The sequence below is a fragment of the Scheffersomyces amazonensis genome, assembly GCF_036850825.1.
Source record: "Scheffersomyces amazonensis strain UFMG-HMD-26.3 chromosome Unknown RJT21scaffold_8, whole genome shotgun sequence".
Lineage (NCBI taxonomy): Eukaryota > Fungi > Ascomycota > Pichiomycetes > Serinales > Debaryomycetaceae > Scheffersomyces > Scheffersomyces amazonensis.
This window is the reverse complement of record NW_027042748.1, coordinates 533631-559816: the sequence shown is the minus strand read 5'-3', so window position 1 is coordinate 559816 and position 26186 is coordinate 533631. Positions and strand designations below refer to the sequence as shown.

The window sequence follows — 26186 nt, the reverse complement described above, 5'->3', positions numbered from 1 at the left end:
TAAAATAACTAAACAAAGTAAAATAAAATATTATAAGCAGAAATAAAGAAATAAATAAAGAAATAAATAAAGAAATAAATTAATTAATTTAATAAACCAATACTCTCCAAGAAAGTTTTCCTAGCTCTAATTTGCAGCTTGGAATGAACTTCCAATAAATCATTCTCACGAGGAGTATTCAAAGCTTGATCCATTTTTAAATTCCATACTCTACCAGCATAATTAAATCTTAAATAATCTGCAAAACCTTGCATTCTACTTTCACCTTCCTCATCATCAAGAAATTGATAAAAGTTCAGGAAGAACAGTTCAATATAATATTTAATATTTAATTTATCTCCACTACAACTAAGAATGATATGACCAATGAAGTTATCCTTTAATCCAAGCTCTTCAAGAGCTCTAACAAGATCAACTAAATAAACTTCTTCAACACTATTATCAATCTTAAGTGTAGCATTTACTTGATCAAAAAATTCATTTTGAGGTGGAAGTGGAATCTTAATTACATCTGCCATAGTAGTAGTCTCAACATCAAGGTATCGAAGTTCAAATGTTTGATCTTGTGCTGCTGCTAATTGTGATTGAACATCATCATCTGCTTCATCAACTAGTTGAGATTGAGTTTGAGTTTGATCTTGCCTTTGAGATGATAAATCATCATTCTCAACATCTTCAATTTCATCATCAACTTCATCCTCATCATCATCACCAACATTAGCATTGAGAATAGGTTTTAAAATTGCTTGAGATTCTTCATCATTAGCAGCAGCAGCAGCAGCCACAACAGCTGCTACTTGTTCATCATTATGATCATTTTCTTCTTGTAAACGTCTTGCCTTTCTAGCTTGTTGTTGTCTACTATCATCACCAGCAGTTTTAACAAATAATGATGCATCAATATTAGAACTTTTAAGTTCACCAATTTCTTCATCAAGAGCTGATTCAACTCCTGTTTTTCTTTTCCTTTGTATTGGACTACTTACAGTATCAGAACTACCATCTTGACCTGAAGTAATAGTAGTTCTAAATTCTTGAGCAGCTTTAGTAAATTCATTTACTCTAACCAATGGACGAGCAATTTGATTATTTTTTTCACATTCATCATAGTATTTAATATAATGTTGTAAAGTTCCATCAGAAACAAATTTCCTATATCTATCTCTCCAAGAATGTAAAGAATGTTTGGAATTCTTTTTAAACATATCATTAAAAAATGAATATGGTAATGCAACTTTTTTATTTATATCAATACTATCTTCATTACCAATAGTCATTTGTTTAATATAAGCTAAAGCTTCAATACATAATAAATAATCATCTTGTGGGGTATACTTATTTTTTAAAGTATCTGGTAATTCTTCAACCCCTAATTTAATTGGATTACCTTCACTATCTTTACTAATTTTATTATTATCATCAATTTTATAAACCCAATGTAATTTTTTTTCTAAATGTTTACGATATCTGGATCTAATAGAATTCCCAGTATGACCTTTAAGAATTGGTTGATTACTTAATTCTTGAAAAAATCTATGACTATGTCTTAATTTAGGATTTAATCTAATTTGTTGAAGAATAAATTCATCCTTTTCAGCTGTAAATCTATTATGACCACGTGAATTAGGTAAAGCTTGAGTCCCAACAGAAGAAGTATTGGAAGATGAATTTCCTGTATTGATATTAACTAAATGATGATCATGATCATGATCAATATCAGCAGCAGCAGCGGCAGCAGCAGCAGCGGCAGCGGCTGCTGCAGTGGCAGGATCCATCAAATGTTGTTGAGGATTATATCTATAGTCTTCAATTGGTTCTAAAGCTCCATTATTAACAGAATTAATAATATAATCAAAACTAACATTAATTATAGATTCATCACCCAAGAATTCTAATTCTGGTTTAGAACTAACTACAATAATTTCATTAGTATGGAATTCATTAGGTCTACTATCAACCAATATACCACCATGATTAATTATTAATGATTTATATTTATGTCTGTTTGGATCTTTATTAGGAATATAAAATATAAATGATCTTCCATTAGCATAAGTAAATATAGCAGGAGATTTCCCATCATGACTAGATGATGAACCTAATATTCCACCTCTTCTGGCAATGGCTTCATCAAATGGTACAGTATGAAAAGAATTGCTCATTATGTTTAATTGTTAATTAAAGAAGTAGTTGCAAAAAATGTAAACACACCTTTTAATTGAAAAAAAGGTATGGATGTTTTGAAATAAATGGAGCAAAAGATTGATGGTTGGATGTTGTTGATGTTTTGATTTTTTTGAATGATATGTGCGGTAGTGTCCCTGGCTAGGGAGAGGAGAGAGAATTTACAGAGTGGAGAAGTCATGTGCAGTATTAGCTTTTAACTTTTTTTTGCTTCAGAGTATTAACTTTTTGCATATAGTATAAATACGAATATATTTGTTTAGTTGTAGTAAACCTGCAAATTAAGCAAAATTCCTAAGTATTGATGTCATACAGGGAATTAAATAATATGAAGTACCGATTCCGTGATTCCATTGTAGATTATAGTTTTATTCTACTTTAGTACCTTCTATAGAGCAACTGTCAGTAGGTAATGTATGGGTGCAAAAAAAATACAGTGACAACCCTCTTAGAATAAACTTGTTTCACTCATTCTTTACTTTACAATATAGAATAAATATATTTACTTATTTATTTATTTATAAGAATAAATGTAACAATAGAGAAATAGACCAACAAAAATATCAGGCTAGAAAGGACCAATAAATTAGAGATAAACTAGTATGATATAAAAAAGATAGAATAACTAAACACCAAAAGTAGAACAATAATCAATTCATAAAAATGTAACAAGAAAAATACCTGAATATCTTTTCCCGATTATACCAATAAATTTGATAAAAACTAATAAATTTTATATATAAGAGAGAACTTCACACAAGTTACCTTGTAGAAATTTGCACAATGGAATAGTTGGATCCTAACTAATTCATAATAAATAATAATCCCCAATTAAACCAATAGTAGCAATGAAAAGTGAAAATCCTGAGATTGTACTACCAATAATATAAGAAGATTTAAGTTCTTGTAAGTCCTTAATAAATTCTTTCTTAGTTAATGCGACTTCAATTTCATTATCAATTGATTCGCTACTATCTTCTTTTGGTTCATTGTCTTGTTTTTCTAAAGTTTCTTCTTGTTGTTCTTGTTGTTTATGCTGAGACTCGTCATTTATTTCTTCATCACCAGTTTGGTGAGTAACCTGTGGAGAATTTGGAACAGATGCATTTGGAGTAGAGCTAACCGAAGATGCAGAAGATGAACCATCAGACACATAAATATAAGATTTTCCTAAATCATCATGTTGTTCATGATCATTTTCTGATTGAATATCAACAGCCGAAGACTCAACAGACTTAGTTTGTGGGGTTTGAATTGAGGGAACTTCTGACTTTACAACTGATTGTGGGTGCTTTTCTTTATGTGATTGCGATTTCTTCTGCTTGGAGATTTTCTTTGCCTTAGTTTCCTGTTGTAATTTTAAAATCTTCTCTTCATACTTATAAGCTTGATAATAAACTGAGCCTATAGTTAAAGGAGCTCCAAAAGCAGCATATAAAAGATAAGGATGTTTCCCACTTGGATCACTATAGTGATAACCCATAGTAAAAAAAGCAAAAGTTAAACCAGAAAATGCTAAATTCAATAATCTTGAATTTAAAATAATAGATCTAATACTATCCAATTTATTTGAAATAACTGATCCATTGCTTAAAGGATTAACTGATTTAATTAAATCATTTATTATTAATGGAATTGTTTCAATTGATTGATAAGTCAATGAAGTGGTTAGTAACCCTAATGAAGCTACACCAATAATCTTTACACCAGCAATACAGGCACCTTTAGTCATGATTTTAATTGCTTTATTTGATATTTAATATTAATAATATTTATACTTGGGTATGACTGTATATTTATACGAAGGCAAAGAATATATTAAATCTTAAGGGATTGATGTGGGGTGGAAGGCAAAGTGAAGACAGTTAAATGAAATGGACCAAAATAAATAACAATGACTTTTGAGGATAATAAAACGTCAAAACTAATCAATTATACTCAATTGAAGTAACGCTTTAATCAAATTAATAATGATGTTATTAAAAGCTTTAGTACTGTGGGTCTTATGGGATCTAACGATTTGAATCTCCCTAAAGGCAACTCACAAAAAAAAATATATATAGGGAAAGGTCGTGTGTGACAGGATGGTTACTTCCGAATTAAGCTAAACAAGTAAGTAGACTATATTAGGAGGTATCTACAGCTTTACGATGTGTTCGACACTTTTTTATAGAATGTTTAGGTAATTATATCTAATCAAATATTAAACAATTTAAATTATTCTGGAATATACTGTAAGAATTAGTATAGGTCTTCATAATTAAATGATGAATGACTTTAGTATAAACGATAAAGGATATCTAAGGGGGGCAATCGGAGTCGTGTACTTTGGCACGGTATCAGCCTTATGTACACACCCAACCCAACCTAACCCAATTAGCAACTTTCATGAAGCGGAGTTGTATAGTTGCACTAAGGTTGACACTTCGGTGAATGGCCGGGATTTTTACGTGTTATACTGTATTATAGCCGGGGAAATGTTTTAAATTATTAATACTAGGAGAAGAAGAATTATACTATGCAATCAGATGAAATATATATGCATATATATAGTTTGTAATTATATAAGGTATCCAGAAGAAATGAAATGTACTTGTATTAACAATAAGCTTATGACTATATTATTAAATATCTAGCCAATCCGGTGCCTTAGTAGAATCTATATCTACACTAGTAATATCAAAACTTTCGATTAATAATTCTACCAAGATTCTACCACCTCTAGCTCCTGTAAATCTTCTATATTCTTCTGAAACACTGGCTAAATTCCAACCTTGTAAACGTCTTAGACATCCAATAACTGTTCCTGTTCTATGCCTTCCCATTCCACAACAAGTTAATAGTGGATAATTTTCTTTATTCAATATGATTTCTAATGCTTTCTTTATAGTTGACTCATTAAGTGAATCCCAAGGATTAACAGCTATATGATTTGGGGTATTATTATTATCATGATCATAATATTCGTTAATGATTCCTACAAATTCAATATTTATATTATTAAATTGACAAAATTCAAGAAAATCATCATTTGGTTCTTCATTGGCAAGCCATACAATAGTTTTTAAATTCAATTCCTGTAGAAATGATTGATTTATTATAGATGGTTGACCCGATCTATAGAGTTGTTTTTCAACAGGACAAAAATTTAATGGAGGAATGATTCTTAATGTAGGAGGTCGACTTACTCTACGTAATTTTTGATTATTTATATTATCTGTTGTATCATAAGTTATATTTGGATTAAGACTTGTATCAATATTAGTAGTAGATAAACTTTGATTCGATAGAATTCCTGAATCAGATTTTAATTCTGTACCATTACTACCGAACTTACTATATATGTGACTTATTAATGGATCTTCAACCGTTTCAGCCATAATGACTTCTATAGAAAGTTATAACCCTTTTTGAACCTATTCCAACCAGAAAATTAAACTAAAAACAATTATTATAACAATATAAAGGATAATTAACAACTTTTATGAACTCTTAACAAAGATTCTATCAATAAATCGTGTGGATATAATCCATTAATCTCTCATAGTTAAGCTAAAATTTAATGTCAACGATTTTTTTTCCTACGCTTGAAGGGTGACACAAAAATATCTCCATAATGGTGAAAATTGAACAACACGTTTGAAAAATGCTAACATAGTCACTAGACTTATTAACCTATTAAGCCCAATTGAATCATATAATAATAAAATAAACATGGCTAAAAAGGAAGTATCTGCTGCCAAAGCATCTGCAGCTATAAAGAAATCACAATCTGGTTCATCAACTTTAGGTTCATCAACTTCTGGAGTTTCCAGATTTCAAAAGGTTCAGAAATCCATAAATGAATTATCATCAGCTGTTAATACAACTTATAAAGATTATGTTGAAACATTAACTCCTAGATTAAAATTAATAGATTTATTTTTGGTATTTCTTGTTCTTTTGGGAATTTTACAATTCATATATGTCATTTTAGTTGGTAATTTCCCATTCAATGCATTCTTGGGAGGGTTTATTTCTTGTGTAGGACAATTTGTTTTAACTGTTAGTTTAAGATTACAAATTAAAGTAGGATCTAAACCAATTGAACAAGTAGAAGAATCACTTAAATCTAATGTTGAAGATGAAAAAGTTGAAACTGATGACTCTGAAGATAATGACATTGATGAAGAATTAGTTATTAAAACAACAAATGTTGAACAAGAAGATACCAAAATATTTAAAGTCATTAGTCCTGAACGTTCATTTGGAGATTTCATTTTCGCTAGTTTAATCTTACATTTCATAGTTATTCATTTCATTAATTGATGAAATTTGATGATTATTACAGTTATGAAGCCAATTTTTAAATAGAAGATAAATATTTATTTAGTATACATAATGTATGAAGAATAAACATAATGTCGTCTTTCTTTGAATATTGTCATTTGATAAATAGATAAAATAAGACAAGACAGTAAGATAAAATCTCCAAATAAGAGAATAGAAGAAATAGAAGACTTTTTGATCTGATTTGGTTTGATTTGATTTGAGTCGATACGATTTGACTTTATTTGATTTGATTCAGATTTGATTTAGTTTGACTTAATTTGATTACTTGATTTGACTCACATTTTAAATGATTTGATAGTTAAGCTTTTGAATGAAAAGGCAGGATACAAAGATAAGAAAGGAAAAGGAAAAATGAAAGAGACTATTAAAGTAAAAATTAATATTAAAAAGACAAGAAAAAGGAGGTAAGGAAGAAAACAGAAAGAAACAAAACAACAAATCAAAGTAATTCGTATCAACTCATGATTATGATTATGATTCTGATTTGTGAGGACTGTATTCACACAATTACACAACAGCCCGATTTCTCCTTTGCTTGAGCAGCCGATTGTTGAGCTGCCGTTTGTTGCTGCAGCCTCTTTTGTGCTGGTGTGTCTGGTTTATTAGTAGTAGAGCCATTCTTATTCTGTATAGCTTGATTTGCATCATTATTAGGAGTGTTATTAGATTTATTATTAGAAGATGGATTATTGTTTTGTTGAGTTGCAGTTGATGGAGGGTTAGCTTTGGCTTCTTCTTGATCTCTGATTCTTCTTACCAAGTTATAGAAAGCTTCTTCGACATTGATTCTTTGTTTTGCAGAAGTTTCTAAAAATTGACAATTAAAAGAATTTGCTAAATTTAAACCTTCATCATAACTAACTTGTCTTTCAATTTCCAAATCACATTTATTACCAACAACTATAACAGGTACATTATCACTATCTTTGACACGACAAATTTGTTCATAAAATGAATTTAATTCTTCCAATGAATTTCTTGAATTTATAGAATATACTAATAAGAATCCTTGACCAGCTCTCATATAAGATTCTCTCATATTACTGTATTCTTCTTGACCAGCAGTATCCAAAACATCTAACATTACTTGTTCATTATCAATGGTACATTGCTTTCTATAACTATCTTCGATGGTTGGATCATATTCATCCACGAAATGACTTTGAATTAATTGAATTGTCAAGGCGGATTTACCAACACCACCTCCACCTACTACTACTAAATTATATTCTTTCAACATTTTTTATATGAGATTATGATTATGTATGAATTACAGCGAATGAACGAAATGATTAATTAAATGAGTGAATGAATCCCTTATATAAATGAATTGAATATTCAAAGCAATTTAATTAAAAAAACAAGGACGGAGTAACTGAAATATTTATATTTTTTTTATCCTAGTATTTTTTTGTACAGTATCTGACGATTTGAGTTGAACTGTTCGACACCAAAAGGGTGAGAGTTAATGTATGATGCAAATAACAATTAGGGAATTGAAATTATAAGAAACACTTTGTGAACAGTCTTAAATGTCGAGAAAAGAATATTGACAAGAAGACTGTATAACTTGTATCAGATTAATAAAGATGAATCAGAGAAAGGAGGACCCAGTCGACGATGAATGTGAAAAAAATATTTATTTTAAATATGCAAAAAAAGCAAAAAGATAAAAATAAGCAGAATCGACAAATTTACAACAATAACGTGAGGTAACTAAACACGAGTAAATCTTATTATACTTTTAGGGATATATGTATGTTGACTATGATAGATTTTGAGTGTTCTAACTAAATGCAATGGAAAATCAATCTTAGGTCATAGAAAAGTTTTTGAGCTTTAGAATTTAATCAATAAGCAAAAAATATGGTTTAGAAAATAAATTGTGAAATGAAATTTTGTACGTCAAAGTTATATATGATTTAAATACTATTATGGTCCAATCTATTAATGATGGGACGAGAGACATTTTTAATATATGTATAATTATGTTGAATGTCAAGTATGGGGATTGGAGTTGCCCTTATTGTATATTCTATAATTGGGAGTCAACACGCTTAAGGAAATATTGGAAATAACGAGACAAAAGCTAAGCCTAAAACTGCTATTCTTGACTGAGACTGAGGCTAAGACTGAGACAAAACTACATGTCGATATGGTGCTTCTTGTACTGCTGCTGCTTCTTTTTTTTTATTGTGGGACAAGGATTTTGTGAAAGTTGCAAGATTTCGTAGATGTACAGGAGAGGGTTTGTACCAAATTTATTAGATGATTATTCAAAGTACCCAACTCTTTAATATTTCGCATAAATCCTCATCGCCATCGTATACCTTACTGTGTTAAGATATATTTTGTTAATGAGTTTATTATTGTTATTGTAAATTGTGCTATTTTTAAGATTCAATATAATGGTGAATGACCTCTCCTTTGTTGATGGTTAATATTTTTTGGAATTGGTTATGTTTGAAATTTGCTGCTTAAATTAAAGTCACAAAATGAATTAGAAAATGATGTTGGGGTCCAACTATCTCGAGAGGAATGTTCAATATATAGACTGTAACCCGTCGATCATACTTATACATATATATATGTAACCCGAGTTTAATTCATACATTGATTAACTAGATTGTATCACCACCGATCAGTGGTCATTTGTTGAACTAAGCGATTAAAACAAAAAAAAAACTTTTTTGTTATGACTCCCCTAATTTAGATGTTCCATACTTTTACGGGCATTTTTTCTGTAACTTCTGGCCACCTTCCTATTTAGGATTACTTTTACATATAATTAAAAATTAGTTATATAGTTGTTCTTCTACGAGAAAGTAAAACTAACAAGACTTAATAGTTTTATGAGAACTATGAAAATGGGGTGAGTTGTTGACCTTCATTTCCAACTTGATCTAGTCTTATTATCTAAATATTGCTTTTCATGCTTTTCTATAATGTGAAAGTTTAATTAATGACGGAAAAGATTAATTCCTTCTCTAATTTATCTTTCTTCGTGTTTTTCATGATTGGAGAGCTTAATTCTCCTTATCCATATGTCCTCATTTGGAAGTGTGGTTTCGGATATAGCAGGAACTGATGATCTGATAATATAAAGTGGGGAAGCCTCAGAGTAGTGATATTGTGTGTCTCACTGCAATCTACGACTTGCAAAGTGTCTCGCTAGAATTGTGTCGTCGTAATAAATAAGGAGACCGACAGGCTGCAACAAATGAAGAGCAGAAAAATAAATACTACAAAAAAATAAATTGAATTAAAAATATTTTCTTATAAGACGCGGTCCGGCGGTCACTCGGAAAATTATTGAGAACTATCACTAAAAGGAAAGTATTGCAATATTAGCATAATCTAGTATGACTGTACATGCAGAGGATTATCTTGGAAAAATGTATCATAATGTAGACATACATCTTTGATAAATATCGCTAGAAATGCTCAACAAGTCATGCGAAATAGGTTATGAATAAAAATTGTATATGACTATTGTCTATGAAAAGATCTACAGTCAGCCATTGTCCCTGGTTTTGTTTTTCATCTTTACAGTTAATTTTGTACTTTTTAATTTTAGTGTTTAAGAACCATAACCTTTGCAGTTTGAAAGCAAGAAAAGCCTCTTATTTTGTTATTCTTGAACTTTTAACATATATTTGTACTTGGTAACTTACATAATAGTTTGTTTCGTTTGTCAATTGACTATTTTAAGGATTTATTATTTCTATCGCAAATGCATTATTGCGATACGAGTTTTGTCTATTAACGAAAAGAGTTTCTAACTCAATTGCAGCCTAATCATAGAAATACCCCGAACATTGAACCTCTCCAACATAAACCTATTAGTTCTAATATTTCTCATTAATTAATAGGCCATCCCTATAGCTCTTTTGATCACCACCACCTTCAAGTGTATAAATATTGTAGAATCAAATTATTTAATTTTTTTTGCCGGTCAACTCATCCCTTTCCCCTTAAATCAATATTATTCTTATCTCAAAAAATATTTCTCCCTAAATAGCAGGGTGATATAACAAAGAAACTATCTAGAGTACAAATTCTTTTATTGGCATCTGGATACGAGGAGCCTGAAGTTTACAATAAAGTGCGGGTCAGGTTTACTGGGGTAGATAAGACGATGCTACAATGGAAAACAAAACGCGGTTCATTTTACCATCGTGAAAATTGAAAGTAACAAAATGTCATAACTAATTTCATATCTTGTAGATAATTTAATAATAACCGCCACATACCGATTTATTTTTTTGCAGTATATATCATCGGCAATTAAGCATGATCCCTTTACCTCTTTTGCCATCTCCCTGCCATCATCGGATATACGAAAATCAAAACACACAAGGTAACGATACTGAAATGTGCAATTGACCTTGTTAATTGAATTTAAATGTCTAATGGGTTTAAGTTCGGTTTCATTGAAATGGCAGCTATACAATAAGTATGCCCATCTTGTTATAATTCCCGTAATCTAACTTCGGCACTAGGGCCCAATACAGTAATTGCGCACTTTCGCATCTAACCTAATGTGGCAGTACTTCCCTTGTCACCTCCACTGAATATACGGCTCTTTATCCTTAAACTTTTCAGATTATGTTAATGCCATATATATAGGTGGAATATCACCATTTGTATAGGATATCGCTTATAGGTAGATAACGAGAACCACACATAATAATAGTGAAATGAAAACGTTTCATAAATTGTCCTTATTGGTTTTGAGTGCCGCTTCATATGTGGCTTCTACAACAATACCTCTACAAAATGTATTATCATTGAATGATGAACACCCACAAGTCAAACAACCTAAATTCGATACGATCAACTTAAATCAATTCCAAGATCATCAATTAAGAGTTCAAAAATTAAATCCTTCAACTTTAGGACTTGATGTGGTCGATCAATATACTGGATACTTAGACATAACAAATTCCAAGCATTTATTCTACTGGTTTTTCGAATCTAGAAATGATCCATCCAATGATCCAATTGTTTTATGGTTGAATGGTGGACCTGGATGTTCTTCAACTACCGGACTTTTTTTTGAATTGGGACCTTCATTCATTAATGAAACCTTACAACCTCAATATAACCCTTACAGTTGGAACTCTAATGCTTCAGTTATATTTTTAGATCAACCAATTGGTGTAGGATATTCTTATTCTGATGATCCAGAACATATTAATGTTAACAGTACTGAAATTGCAGGTAAAGATGTTTATGCATTCCTTGAGTTATTTTTTACCAAATTTCCTCAATTCAGAAACAATAAGTTCCATATCAGTGGAGAATCATATGCTGGTCATTATATTCCTAAATTTGCCAGTGAGATTATAAATCAGAAAGACAGAACATTTCAATTGGAAAGTGTTCTTATTGGTAATGGTATCACTGATGCAATCCAACAATACAAGGCCCTTATCCCAATGGCCTGTGGTCAAGGCGGTTATCATTCTATTATTTCAGATGAAGAATGTCAACAATTAGAAGAAGTTTACCCAGATTGTAAAGCCGGGCTTGAAAAGTGTTATGCTGATCCTACGAACGCAACTATTTGTGCCGAAGTAGATGCATTCTGTAACAAGGCGATGTTTGGACCATTTGACAAAACTGGTCTTAATCCATTTGATATAAGAGTTCCTTGTCATGAAAATGAAGATGAAACTGGCGATTGTTACAAGCCTATTGATTATGTGTCAGAATATTTAACACTTCCAGCTATCAAGAAGATAGTGGGGGTTGATGACAGTATTATTGGTGAATTCTCAGGTTGTTCTTCTCAAGTATCTAAACTTTTCCATTCGGTAGGGGATAAAGCTATTCCACATCAAGAATTCATTACTGAACTTCTTGAAGCCGATGTTCGTGTATTGATCTATGCTGGTGATAAGGATTATAGATGTAACTGGGTAGGAAATTACGAATGGACAAATAACTTACCTTACAAGAACCATTATTTCTTTAATAAGCAACCATTGCAACCATGGAGAGTGACTAGCAATGAAGTCCCAGCTGGTGAACTTAAAACATATGATAATTTTTCTTTCTTAAGAATTTATAATGCTGGCCATATGGTGCCTCATGATAAACCAAGAGAATCTTTACATATGTTAAACTCGTGGTTGAACAATCAGTTATTTTAAGAAAATGATTAACCATCTTATATATATATACATAAATTCAGTAATAGGGAAATAAACTACAATTATACAGCGAAAAAATAGTTGCGAATCAAATTTTGCAGCATGTACAATCAAATAAAGTATGCGATGTATATGAATGACGACTATACAAGGTATAGCACAAGCAACAACCACTAAATGACGGAGTATTAGAACAGCGATGATATCGGCATCGTCTTTGTTTATTTACTCCAAATCTGGAACAGTCGAATATTCTAACACTCGTGATATATAGTACACTGTCTCTGAAATAAGGATAATGTCACTCAACTGCAATTATATTTAACGCACAACCATCTAAAAATACTCCTACACCTTCTCATAGTTACAACATATAATCGAGGAGCTGCATTCAGGATCTTACATAGATTTCTTTCCTGGAAGTTTTAAAGTATTAAAGTTTTAAAGTTTTAAAGTTTTAAAGTTTTATGTTGCCTATCGAAATAAAGTTGACCACATTCAATTGTAACATTCAATAATTTGGTATAACAACATATTTAAAGTAAACGCACATGTTTAAGTTGTTTAACCTATCTTATTTATAGAAGTTAAATAAATTTTATGATCAACCAATTCAGATCTGGAATTTGTTAGCTCTTCTCCACTTTCCAACTACATAAATAAGTAAATATGGGATCAGTGCGGACGGAATTCCCATTCAATGATGGTTGAAATTCATGGGTTTGCTTGCAATGTAGTAATTTTTAAGAGAAATAAACCAGACTTCGTAATACCACATTTAGCAATATGAATACTGACGCGATCAAGGGGCTTCGAAGAGATAATCGGTGTTTATCGGGAACTGTTCTAAACTTAGGCTCGGAGTACTGAATCCTACACTTATCACAACCTTAGCGCCATTTGTAATCTAATATTTACAATATAAACTCGCAGTTTTTGGAACTTCCGACCTTAAGAATGCAGTCGGAAGTAATCATAACGAAATCGATAGACTTAAATTTGCAATTGATTCGGTGAGTGGAAGCATTGTCGTGTACTCGGGGTTACATTTAATGAGGCCAAGGCACGTGACCGAATATAATTATTTTTACATTTTTCGCAACATTGTAAAAAAGTGCCAATCGCCACTTATAAAGATTCAAATTAAATTTGAGTCGGTTTCGTGGTATTTATGTACGTCAATATCGTCTTTGCTAATCCACAATTTTTGTTACATTTCTAAATGGAAAAAACAATCAATTTTGTCAATTCATTTAAAGTTACTTACAAGGTTGTTGAACTATTTAGCGCCTTAACAGTACAGAAAAAAAGTACTAGTGCCGTATGTATTTGATTTGCTCTGATATTTCATCTTTGCTCATAATCACTCCATATTTATAATCATTGATTATATACATATATACATATATATAAGTACGTATATTTATGTATATATAACTATAGTTTCAAACAAATAAATAAACAATTGGAACAAATTGTTTAAAAACGACGTTTTTGCCATTTCAACCATCTCATTCCGAGAAGTATAGAAAACTGTGGCTCTCACTCCTTCTATTCCAGAAGATAAACTTAGATTTAGGGAATACACATAAACAAGAATCGGGGTCTGTAATCAATTTGATTTAAAATCATATTAAAAAAGCTTTTATAGATTTTATTATCATCGAGCTTATTATAAGTTATATCATATTCTTTTATTTATTACTGTGTTATATCCAAAGGGTACGTATTTTAAATTAATTAATCGGTTGTTATTAATAAGTTGAGGTGCAGGAAATAATAAAGTGAAAAATTAATTGTTGCAATTTTAATTTTATCAAACTAGTAAATAAAATCAAAGTCCATTGGGAATGATTTACGAATAAACTCAAATGAATTATTTGGCAGCAAAAACGTAGACAACGCAGCCAGTCTCCTTTTAATCTTATTATTCACGAGTTTGCCGCTATCAAATACCAGATCTCACACCTTCCGTAACTTTTCAAACGGACCCATTATTTTCTCAACCACACTTTTTCCCAAACCACCTTTTTATTAAACTATTCGAATCAAAACAATTTAAACCCGACAGTACAAATTAGACATAAATTTCCCATCTTGGTTTCTTCATTCAAAGTTTAGTTCAAAACCATTCATTACTATAATTCCAAACAATTTAATCCATTTTAATTCAATTTATGAGAATATTATTATCATTGGATTTATTCAAAATCAACCATCTATGTCAATTATAAAATTATTTACCAAAAGTAAATCTATTCATCTTTGTAATCACAATAACTCCAAAATTAAACACATATTCAAATAAGAGATCGACCATACATATAATCAATAAATCGTTCATTCATTTTTACTCGTTTTTCCTTTGCTGCCATATTCCACCTCTAACTTCTTATGGACAAAGATCAGCCACAGTTTGGTAGATCTCATAACTCAACTCCAACTTCCAATACAAATTTAAATTCAAATACTAACAAGAATAATAGGAACAGTGATATTCGTAGACTTATAAATAGCGGCCCTATAAACCAACAACAGCAACAACAGCAACAACAGCAACAGCAACAGCAACAACAACAACAACAACAACAACAACAACAACAACAACAACAACAACAACAACAACAACAACAACAACACCGTCAAAGATATAGTCGACATAATACTCCAACTCCTGTTGCTCAATATCAACCACAATATCAACCACAATATCAACAGGTACCTCAACTCCAATCTCAAGCTTATCCTCGACCCAATATTCCTCCGTCAAATCAGAATTTAAATATTTCGAGGACAACTCCGACTGGAACAATGTTCTCGCCTCGTATTAGGCCATCTAGTCCATTCAGTCATAACTCTCCTACCTCTGGCGGGGTAGGAGGTTCAAACCAGAGTGGAAGTGGTTCTACTACTGGGACTGGTACTTCGGGCCAACAAAAAAGACAAAGTGCTGCTTCATCGCCAAATTCAAACATAAATTTCTTGCTTCCTACTCAAAGGCATACACCAGGAGCAATAGAACAAAATGTAAGTTATACAAGAAGTTTCAATTCTCCAAGGGGTGGTTCAAATTCGAGTTCTACGAATATAAGAAAGGATAGTTTGACCAATATACCTACACCGCCACTTTTATCAGCCAATACTCCACCATCTCAACCACAACAAACCCAGAAATCACAACAGCTGCAATCCCAACCACAACCACCACAGTCTCAATCAGTAACCGCTATAACGCCTATCAATACAGGATCCAGTCATTCACAGGATGCTAATGAAGATGAACGTTTCTTGAGGTTAGCGAGAGAAGCCTTGGTTGCTACTGCAGCAGGGGCTAACCCAAATGGCTCAGCTCTAGTAGATCCAACTATACAAGACTTACTCACAAGATTGCAATACGCAGCTTCTCCTCATGGCAATCCTATTGGTCGAGGAAGCCAAATTACTACTAACCAAAAGGGACAGCTAAACATTCAAGATTTCTATCAACAATTTCCTAATCTTAGCAATGATATTTTTCATCATACTGATACATCTACAAGTAATGCAAACACTAATGATAGCTCAAATAACAACAATAATAATAATAAACGAAATGCTTCACATCACCCAAGTTCCAATAGTGACGGTTGGAACTTTTTAATAGGTGAACCATTAACTTTTAAAGTAGCTGGTATTCCCTATAATAAAGATCCAATTGATTTAACCACAAGTCTGAATGATGATCGTCATACAAGTATTAGTGGAGTATCTAGGAAAACATCGATCGCTGTGTCTGCATCATCATCTAATATAGTTTCAGCATCCTCGTCATCTTCAGCCAATATAGATGAAAGTGTTCGTAAATTCCTATGTGATAAATGTTCCATGTCTTTCCGTAGGTCTTCCGATTTGAAGCGTCATGAAAAACAACATTTAACAATACCACCGAATATCTGTGAGCTTTGTGGTAAGGGTTTTGCTCGTAAGGATGCACTCAAGAGACACATGGGAACTTTAACCTGTAAGAGAAATGCCGATAAGAAGCTCTATATTGATAATTTACATTATTTACGTGAGATTAAAAGATCAGATAGTCGTGATGGTGAAGCTGATACTAATTGAGAAAGTGTCGATAATACCATTATCAGAAATTCTTTCTAGTAGAAATCAATATCATTGATGATTGATAGAGAAAAACAATTTACTTGTGGATTAATAGATTATTTTGCATCCATTGAATTTTGTTTTTTCCCCTATTTGATGCCCCTTTTATTCTCAAACCTGTACTATTCTAATGTGTTATTCCAATTTGTATTAGCCACGATCCATTTACATCCTTTCAGTTTATTTCTACTTATATGTATCCCTTTTCCTATTTTGTAGTTCAATTTCCAACCTTAGGAAGTTCTGTATTAATATAAATATTAACTTTTTATTTTCGCAAACTGAAAATTACCCAATTAGGAATACGCAATGTTAATTTCCGTTAACGCTTTTTAGAAATGGTAGAATTACAGTCACATGACAAATAGGTCAATGTCAAATGTCCGAGGGACATAAGTCTCTATTAAGCGTAGTTTTGCAACTTCAATGGCTTTAGGATTGCAATAGGTCACTATGCATATATTGAGAATTTATGTTGCGGTGTACATATTCTTTCCATACAATTAAGACATTTATATTTGCCAATAATATTAGTAGATTTCATCTTATCTTAAATTTGAAGTACACTTAATTTTCTTTTTTAAGCACTAGTGAGGTGATGACATAGTGGGAAGATGTTGCAGCTGCAACATGTGCTTATCATCAAAAATTGATACGGCTTGTAATTTATTTATATTATGATACCATTAATTATTATGGGAATATGAGTCATCTTTAAGTAACTTAAGTAGTACGATATCTCTGAGCGATTACTTTTAACGTTATTTGATGTGCAATCACCGGTAGATAGTTCGCACGGTAGAGTAATTTTGTTGGGCATTAATTGAATGCTTTTGAATATTTTAAAGAATTAACTTTCTTACAGTCCCTAAATACGTTTTAATTTAAGCTATGATTCTCCTATTTAGTACTAGCATATTGTGTATCGGTTAAAGCGAAATGATGTAGGTTTTTTATCAATTGTTATATGTCAAATTATCCTGTCTAAGTACAAACAATCAATATACTTAAGTAGTTAACAATGACAAGTAAGCAATATTACATAAGTCAAATAGATAAAACCTATCACAATAATCAATTATAAATACTATAATAAGTAATTACTACGCAATACCGTTTGAGATTTTGAGCATTGTCGACTCTGCTCCATATCTCCTCGGTTTAATTACTCTTTTCTTTTTTCAATTTTTTTTTTGCTGTGAATCATCCTTGTGAAGCTTTATCAGTAATATAAATGTATATATAATATCGATACCCTCGAATTCGAAATTATTGAAAAGTGTAAATATAACCTTTTGTATATATATAAGGGTTAATTCTTATTTTACTTATTTTTGGTTATTGGATATACCCAAACCATCTATTTCCACCATTTATACAATTCCTCGGAATTTTCTATCTTTTGATTTTCTGGGCTCGGTTAGATATTAATAGTTGATCTTTGCTCCTCATCTGAATATATATAATTAATTACTCAGGGCAAAGACTTGACTTTAGATTATCCAAATTGATTTTATTACGGAGAATATTTTATTTACAGCGTCAATCATTTTTAAATTACTCTGCTGTAATATTTAATCGAACAATATTTATATCATCTATCATGACCCAACAGAATAATCAACTACAAGCTAATGAAAGATTGCAACAAGTATCACAAATCTTAAATCCTAATAAAACTGATGCTTCAGGACAATGGCATTATCATAAACGTGAACAATCCTTAGCTCCTGAAAAACCTTTCAGAATTGCCGTTATTGGATCAGGAAATTGGGGTACAACTATTGCTAAAGTTATTGCTGAAAATGCTTTATCAAGACCTCATCTTTTTAGACATTATGTTAAAATGTGGGTATTTGAAGAAAAAGTTGATGGTAAAAATTTAACAGATATAATTAATACTCAACATGAAAATGTTAGATATTTACCAGGAGTTAAATTACCAATTAATTTAGTAGCTGAACCAGATATTGTTAAAACTGCTAAAGATGCTGATTTATTAGTATTTAATTTACCCCATCAATTCTTACCAAAAATTTGTGAACAATTAAAAGGTCATGTATCTCCCGATACTAGAGCTATTTCATGTTTAAAAGGGTTAGAAGTTACACCAGCGGGTTGTAAATTATTATCAACAGTTATAACTGAAAAACTTGGTATAACTTGTGGAGTATTATCGGGTGCAAATTTAGCTCCTGAAGTAGCAAGATGTAAATGGTCAGAAACTACAGTTGCTTATAGATTACCAACAAATTATCGTGGACCTGGTAAAGATATTGATGAATTTGTTTTAAAAGCTGTTTTCCATAGACCTTATTTCCATGTTAATGTTATTCGAGATGTTGAAGGGGTTTCTGTTGCAGGAGCTTTAAAAAATGTTGTTGCATTAACAGTAGGATTTGTTGAGGGACTTTCATGGGGTGATAATGCAAAAGCAGCTGTTATGAGAGTTGGTTTATTAGAAATTATTAAATTTTCTAATATGTTCTTCCCTGCATCTCAATCAACAACTTTTACTGATGAATCTGCTGGAGTAGCTGATTTAATAACTACTTGTGCTGGAGGTAGAAATGTTAAAGTTGGTAGATATATGGCAGAAACTGGAGCATCAGCTTTAGAAGCTGAAAAGAAATTATTAAATGGTCAAAGTTCTCAAGGAATTATTACTGTTAGAGAAGTTCATGAACTCTTAACAAATGTAAATAAATTAGAAGAATTCCCATTATTTGAAGCTACATATCAAATTATTTATGGATCAGAATCAATTGAAAACTTACCTCATTTATTAGAAAGGGATTAAACCGATTTATATTTATTATTTTCAAGTTTGATTTTCAAAACAATTAGTTTAATCTTTTATAGAGTTTCATACAATCAACACTTTTTTAATTTTAAATTTTTAAATTTTAAATTTAATCTATGAGATCCATTGTAGTGAGATGACTTTACTATTATACAGTTATACAGTTATAATTTACATAAGTAAGAATTAAGCTTTTGTACGCTTAGAATCTCCTCCTTCATCTTCACCATTTTGATCAGATCCTTCATGAGATCTTTTATTATGTTTAGCATTATATCTAGTTAAAAATTTCTCCATATAAGCATCAACAAATTCTTTAATTTTCTTAAGTTTATGTTTATCTAATTCCAGAGGAACTTTACCTTTAGGATCTTTCTTAATCTCTTTAGAAGCTAAATTTGCTGCAATATCTTTAGCACATCCTTTAATTTCATCCTTTGGTAAATCTCCTGCTTTCTTTTTAATTAAATTAGGTACATGACTAGCAAATAAGTGTCTCCATTTACTTTCAGTAGCATCACTTGAAGATGAAACTTTTGGATGTTGATCACCACCATGATTACTGTGATGATGGTGATGGTGATGATGATGATTACGACTTCCATTCGATGAAGGAGAAGCAGATGAAGGACTAGATGATATGGATGTTCTTTTCTTTAATTCTTTCTTTTTGGCTGCAAGTCTTTCTTTCAATAATCTTTGCTTTTCCTTTAATTCAGCTTCTCTTCTTTCTTCTTCTTCACGTCTTGTTTGTTCAATGACCGCTTTTAATTGATCTTGTCTAGCCTTTAATTTTCTATAAGCTTCTTCACGTTGTCTTTTAAGTTTTTCTTCTTGTTCATTAGCCAATTCTTCTCTAAATGTATCTCTAGATGGACCTGTATTAACATTAGTTTGTCTAGGTTTAGGCGTAAGACCCTTTGGAGCTATAGGAGGAGTTGCCACGGGTCTTTCCCAACTTGACTTTTGTAATTCTCGATGATAATAATATATCTTTTGAGTTCCTGGATCAAGAGCTGATTCCCAACCTGGGGGCAAATCACCATCTTCCTGAGATTCTTCAACTTTTTCTTCTACATTTTCTTGTTGATTATACTGTTGTTGCTCTGTTTCTGGAGTTCGAGTTGATCTACCATACAGTGATAAATCAGTAACAACTCCATTACCACCATTACTTTTTGGTATTCTATAAGCCATTTCTAATTTACTCCATTCATCTAATAATTTAGTACTTAATTTTCTAATAATAATATTATCAGTAGTTTGTTGAATATCTTTTATAACATCTTCAATTTGAGATGAAGAAATTTTATTCCGATAAAGTTTTGGCCATCTATTTAAAATTTCAAGAATCATAATCATTAAACTATTTGAACCTGAATTTTTAAATTGTTGAATTATAGTTGAAAAAGTTTTATAACCATGAAATCTAATAATTGCTAAATTAATATTTTCTTCTCGTGAAGAATTAATTCTTTGAATTAATTTATTTACAATTGTAAAATCTTGAGATTTCATTAATGCTCCCATAACTTTTGATACTTCAATTTCTTGTAATGGTTGAATTATAAGTTCTTTAATAAATTTTTCATTAATTGCTGTATCATCACTTTGTTGTTTAGATCTTAAAGCTTTATTTTCTTTTAACCATTTTCTTTCTTGTTGAGGGGTAACTCCTAAAGCTTCAGCAATACCTTCAGGTAATAATAATGCTGCATCAGTTTGAGTTTTACCTCCCATAAATTTAATACAATTAGGTTCTCCACAATAACATGGTTGAGATTGAGCTCCATATCTATCAACATTATAATCAAAAGTAATTTCTTCACCTTGTTGAATTAATCGTTTAGCAAATATTCCCATTCTTAATTTACCTCCAACAACCCATTTATCAACATAAGCATTGGGATTACAAGAATGATTAACAAATCTAGCTAATGAACCTTTAACAGTTGCATCTATAAATGAATCATTCTTTAACATCATAAAATAAAAATGTTTAAAATTCTTTGCATCATAATCAAGCATTCTCTTTCTAAAAGCTGGTTCATCAATTACTTCACCAATATATTCATAAATAAATGTTGATTCATTAATTGAAGTATTGGCTCGAAGTCCATACCCCTTTAATTCAGTTTGAAATACTGAAACTGAAGCATATTCTTTCTTTTGAAATCGTTGATTTTGACAATTATCTCCACAATCACAATCTCCATTTACACATTCTACTGAAGTAAATCGATTTATACAATTTGAATCATCTCCACATGCTAAATTTTGTTGAGTTTCAGGATCCCACTGTTCAGTACAATCACATGTCATATATTCTTTTTGACCTGAAGATCCTACAAGTTTATTAGAATAAGTACATTCTGGTATCTCCACGAATGATAATTTAGCTTCATCAGTTTTATCAGGCTCATCTAGAAATAAAGCGGGAGTTCTTTGTTTATCAGGTACAGGGGTATTCCCTGGAGTTGTTTCTGATTCTGAATGATCCGTCATTGACTATGAATTGTAATTTAAAATCAATTATATCTGCTTTGTTTTATATAGTGAATATCAATATCAATATGAATATGAATATGAATATGTATATGAATTTCAATCTATCGTACCTTTATTTCTCCAAAACTAAAGCTAAAGCTAATACTAAAACTAAAAACTAAAAGCGAAACTATGCCCACTCGGAGTCCTTTACTAAAACACAGATACAACACACAACTCTTAAGCTACTAAGCTCGGGATCCCTTTGTGCTGATAGTGAAAAAAAAATTCCACACTCCTCGTTAATTACCTGTATCGAAGTCGGTCGGCATTTTTTCTGGTGAGGGAGGAATCGCGACCATTTAGTTGCAAATAAGTTATGTACTCACTAGTCGACTAGTGATCAGTAATTAATAATTAGTGACAAGTTATATAAAGTCAAATGTTATTGTTATTGTAGTGCTATAAATAAATTAATGGTTTAAATGTATTCTAGAGAAATAAATTTATACATTTGATTTCTTTTCTTCAGTAGCTTCCTTAGTTTTCTTATCAGCTTCATCACCAGATTCCCTATAACTTTCAACTCGTTCTCTATTTTCTGAAGCAGTTTGAACTAATTGAATAAATGCATCTCCTTGTAATTTTTGTTTAGTACTAGCTTTACCATTAATATCTTTAAAATATGGAGATTTTAATGGTGATAAAGATGCTTTAGAATTTTCTGCTTCAAGATTAGAAAGTACATCAGATAATTTCTTCCATGAATATAAAGGATTTGCATGAGCTGAAGTTGGTGTTGATGTTCCAACTTCTGAAATTAATGAACCAGAATCTCCAAAAAGATTAATTTCACTTGGATCATCATCAAGTTCAGTTTGAATAGCTTTCAATTTCTTAATTCTGTTATTTAATTTAACCATCATAATTGCTTGTCTAAATTTAGCCTTTGCATCAAATCCTTGTTTCAATTTAGGTAATAAATCTGTTTCTTTATGATCAGCTGCAACAGATACTAACCAAGGATCTTGTAATAACTGTTGAGCTGTAGGTCTATTATTAGGATCAAATTGTAAAGCTTTGATAATAAATCTACGAGCATCTTTTGAAACATCTTTCCAATAATCAGCATGAAAAATAACCGCATTATTATGTTCAACTTCACGAACAAAATCTTGAACATTTTCTGATCTAAATGGTGAATATCCACATAATAAAGTATATGTTATAACACCTAAAGACCAAATATCACAAGGTTTACCATGACCACTACCAATTATAACTTCAGGAGCTGCATAACCAAATGAACCAGCTGATGATGTTAATTTTTCATTAGGAGTTTGAAGTCTTTTAGCAATACCAAAATCAGCAATAACAATATCAGCATCTTCACTAGGATTTAAATATAATACATTTTCAGGTTTTAAATCTCGATGAACAATATCTTTTCCATGTAAATAAACTATAGCTTCTAACATTTCAACTATAACTAATGATGCATCATGTTCAGTAAATCTACCTTTATTAACAATCCTATCAAATAATTCTCCTCCTGTAGCTAATTGAGTTACAATATAAAATTTATCCTTAGATTCAAACCAATCTCTAAATCCAACTATATGAGGATGATTTAATTCTTGTAATAATTTTAATTCTTCAATTACCATTTGTTCATTACCCTTTAATGCTTTTTTTAAAATGATTTTAACGGCAACTTCTTCATCAGTAATATTATCTCTTGCATATCTGACAATTCCAAATGATCCTGCTCCAAGTGTTTTACCAAACGTATAATTTTGCTTTCTTGCGTACGAACTAGGTTGACCCGATAACTTATTTAGAAATTTCTTAAACTGATGATTCTCAGCATTTGTTGCTGATTCTGCTTCAAGTGGCATTACTAAATAATATTATATTATTTCTATATATAATTTCTAAATTTAGTTATAGTTCAATTATATATCAATTGATCTTTCCCCAGATGTATAGCAGGTGGAATTGGTGATTCGTTCTTGTTCCTAATTTAAGGGGATGCGGAATGCTATAAATACTGCGGCACGGATGCTCTTCGGATCGGGGCTATTATTAGCTGATAGTAATAGTTAGCAATCAATTATTCAAAGTTTTAAGATTTGTTGCAAGTGACTACTTACAGGGCTCAAGGGGTAATTCCAATACTTATAGTTTACTCCTATAATAGTATCAAGGCTTGGCAACTAAGCGGCTGACCGGTATTGATTGATCATGCTTTCGATTTTTATCAGGGCTGTACATACTTATTTGTAAGTCACGTGTTAAGTTTATCCACATTTCTTGACTAGGTAAGTTAGATAGCATGTATTCCTTAGAATCACTTCGATGATTGTGGTCCCATGACCAATTTATAAAAACCATTCTTTCATTATTAGGTAAAATTTCCTTTTTACTTAAACGGGCAGTAAATGTAGCTCTACAATTGGTTTTTGCTGAAAATTTCTTAAGCTTACGTTCCTCAAATTTGAGCACTGGCTTGTGATGACCATATAAGTTACAGCGATAGGTATGTGACCAATATGAATGAGCGGTTTCTCTCCTAATTGACTTACGAACCCAGTGCTCTGAAGTAACCATCTTTTCGAGCCATTTCTTATATTCACTCTCCAGAAGACGAAGTACCACCTTTTTGGATGAGGACTTGGGCAATGACTTTGTTAAATCTGGTTTGGAATCACAATTAGATTGGGGTTTAGAAGGGAGTGACATGGATATTATGTTATGATGAATGAATGAAGTTATTTAATGTTAATTATAATTGAAAGTAGTGTTTTTATTCTTTGTATTTTTTATTCCTCTTTTTTCTCTGATTGGAGAAAGCGGTTTCAAATAAAGGGTGGATTCCAAAGATTCTTTAGATTAACTTATGATACATAACGCAATTTAGCGGATATGTTCTATTTTCTTGCAAAATATGTTAAAAATGTCAAAAATAAAATGATAGAATTCTAGGAAATTGAGCACCAATTTTTACATTCCATGCATCTTATGGGTTGTACAAAGTGCTTAACATAGCTGTTAATTGATTAATAACTTACATATACTACTGAACTACTGTTTTCTTTAGGATTTAACAAATCCGTATATACATTGTACACAAAAGCGCAATTTGTTTTTCTCGTAATGAACGAACGAACGCGCTACCATATGAATACTTTGTTAAACGCAAATAGGAGCCTTATTTGCTCCACTTTCAAAGGGGTTGACAGTTCAATTAACTGAAACAAAGAGTGACATAATGTGGTTAATTTGGAGCCTTTACTAAACTAAGACTTTTGGTTTACACTATTAGTAAAATCCACAAACACATCTGAATTATCATCCATCACAGTTTCTGATTAATAGCATTTGATTGGGCGATGTCACTAGACAGCAAAGTTAATGAAAAGACAAGGACTGACCCTCCTACACCAACTACAGGTACGTATTTAATTCTTGCGACTCTTATCATTCAGTGTCTGTCTACCTTCAGGAAACACACCGTCGGGATGATCACTGTATGGATCATGTATGTGTTATTCACTTGGTCGTACATAATTGATCAATGGAGATACATTAATGATTATAGGAATTCAAACATAGTGGCTAATGTCAGATTGGTAGTCAATCAGAATTTGGTTGTTTGGGTAGCAGGAACAGTAGCAGCCATATCCTTCACAGTGATTGGGAAGACTACAGAACCTAATGGCTTAAAAGAAGAGAATTTATGGTTTATCATCTTTCCAAGTGTATTATGTTGCTACTTTACCCACAATTTTAAGCTTACCTGTTGGCTTCTAATAGCATTGACGCTAATCAGACTAATTATTACTTTTTATATTAGAAACAACTAAATAAATTATAAGAAAAAAAAATAAATAATTATACGTATTTTGAACTTTTTATCAATTCGTCAAAGGAAGATAAAAAGACAATGCTGAATTGAATGATTGGTTGGTTGCTTTTGGTTTTGGTTTAATATAAAAATTTCAAGATTAAAATTTAGTAGCATTCTTGAAATCTTCTTCAGTAATGTTTGATCTTTCACACATTTGTTCAAAGATACT

General features: G+C 31.2%; 11 protein-coding genes across 11 annotated transcripts; 5 read left to right on the top strand and 6 right to left on the bottom strand. All coding sequences in view use genetic code 12, as the record gives it.

Annotated features, from left to right (window-relative positions):
• Positions 1–40: 40 nt before the first annotated feature.
• RAP1 (DNA-binding transcription factor) lies at positions 41–2336 on the bottom strand. The gene has a single exon (XM_064882692.1). The coding sequence runs from the start codon at positions 2160–2162 to the stop codon at positions 84–86; it is 2079 nt and encodes a 692-aa protein (XP_064736081.1). The 5' UTR covers positions 2163–2336; the 3' UTR covers positions 41–83.
• A 443-nt stretch (positions 2337–2779) lies between these two features.
• RJT21DRAFT_58054 (uncharacterized protein) lies at positions 2780–4182 on the bottom strand. Its single transcript, XM_064885115.1, has one exon. It carries the CDS (start codon positions 3914–3916, stop codon positions 2993–2995), a length of 924 nt encoding a protein of 307 aa, XP_064736080.1. The 5' UTR covers positions 3917–4182; the 3' UTR covers positions 2780–2992.
• Positions 4183–4416: 234 nt separating this feature from the next.
• On the bottom strand, positions 4417–5848 carry OCA1 (putative tyrosine protein phosphatase). Its single transcript, XM_064882691.1, has one exon. It carries the CDS (start codon positions 5562–5564, stop codon positions 4809–4811), a length of 756 nt encoding a protein of 251 aa, XP_064736079.1. The 5' UTR covers positions 5565–5848; the 3' UTR covers positions 4417–4808.
• On the top strand, positions 5849–6560 carry RJT21DRAFT_128844 (dolichyl-diphosphooligosaccharide-protein glycotransferase). The gene has a single exon (XM_064882932.1). It carries the CDS (start codon positions 5899–5901, stop codon positions 6490–6492), a length of 594 nt encoding a protein of 197 aa, XP_064736078.1. The 5' UTR covers positions 5849–5898; the 3' UTR covers positions 6493–6560.
• Positions 6561–7015: 455 nt separating this feature from the next.
• Positions 7016–7756, bottom strand: RAS1 (Ras family GTPase; the record flags this gene model as incomplete). Its single annotated transcript, XM_064883087.1, has 1 exon — positions 7016–7756. One exon carries the CDS (start codon positions 7754–7756, stop codon positions 7016–7018), a length of 741 nt encoding a protein of 246 aa, XP_064736077.1.
• A 3049-nt stretch (positions 7757–10805) lies between these two features.
• RJT21DRAFT_123350 (S10 family peptidase) lies at positions 10806–12747 on the top strand. The gene has a single exon (XM_064882690.1). The coding sequence runs from the start codon at positions 11217–11219 to the stop codon at positions 12672–12674; it is 1458 nt and encodes a 485-aa protein (XP_064736076.1). The 5' UTR covers positions 10806–11216; the 3' UTR covers positions 12675–12747.
• Positions 12748–15068: 2321 nt separating this feature from the next.
• RJT21DRAFT_3619 (uncharacterized protein) lies at positions 15069–16775 on the top strand (the record flags this gene model as incomplete). The annotated part of the gene is made up of 1 exon (XM_064884307.1): positions 15069–16775. The coding sequence occupies one exon, from the start codon at positions 15069–15071 to the stop codon at positions 16773–16775; it is 1707 nt and encodes a 568-aa protein (XP_064736075.1).
• A 1231-nt stretch (positions 16776–18006) lies between these two features.
• GPD1 (glycerol-3-phosphate dehydrogenase (NAD(+))) lies at positions 18007–19712 on the top strand. Its single transcript, XM_064885114.1, has one exon. It carries the CDS (start codon positions 18421–18423, stop codon positions 19615–19617), a length of 1197 nt encoding a protein of 398 aa, XP_064736074.1. The 5' UTR covers positions 18007–18420; the 3' UTR covers positions 19618–19712.
• Positions 19712–22369, bottom strand: SET2 (histone methyltransferase). Its single transcript, XM_064885112.1, has one exon. It carries the CDS (start codon positions 22123–22125, stop codon positions 19807–19809), a length of 2319 nt encoding a protein of 772 aa, XP_064736073.1. The 5' UTR covers positions 22126–22369; the 3' UTR covers positions 19712–19806.
• CMK2 (calmodulin-dependent protein kinase) lies at positions 22370–24157 on the bottom strand. The gene has a single exon (XM_064885113.1). The coding sequence runs from the start codon at positions 24003–24005 to the stop codon at positions 22614–22616; it is 1392 nt and encodes a 463-aa protein (XP_064736072.1). The 5' UTR covers positions 24006–24157; the 3' UTR covers positions 22370–22613.
• A 1147-nt stretch (positions 24158–25304) lies between these two features.
• Positions 25305–26043, top strand: RJT21DRAFT_58012 (uncharacterized protein). The gene has a single exon (XM_064885111.1). The coding sequence runs from the start codon at positions 25500–25502 to the stop codon at positions 25971–25973; it is 474 nt and encodes a 157-aa protein (XP_064736071.1). The 5' UTR covers positions 25305–25499; the 3' UTR covers positions 25974–26043.
• Positions 26044–26186: the final 143 nt, after the last annotated feature.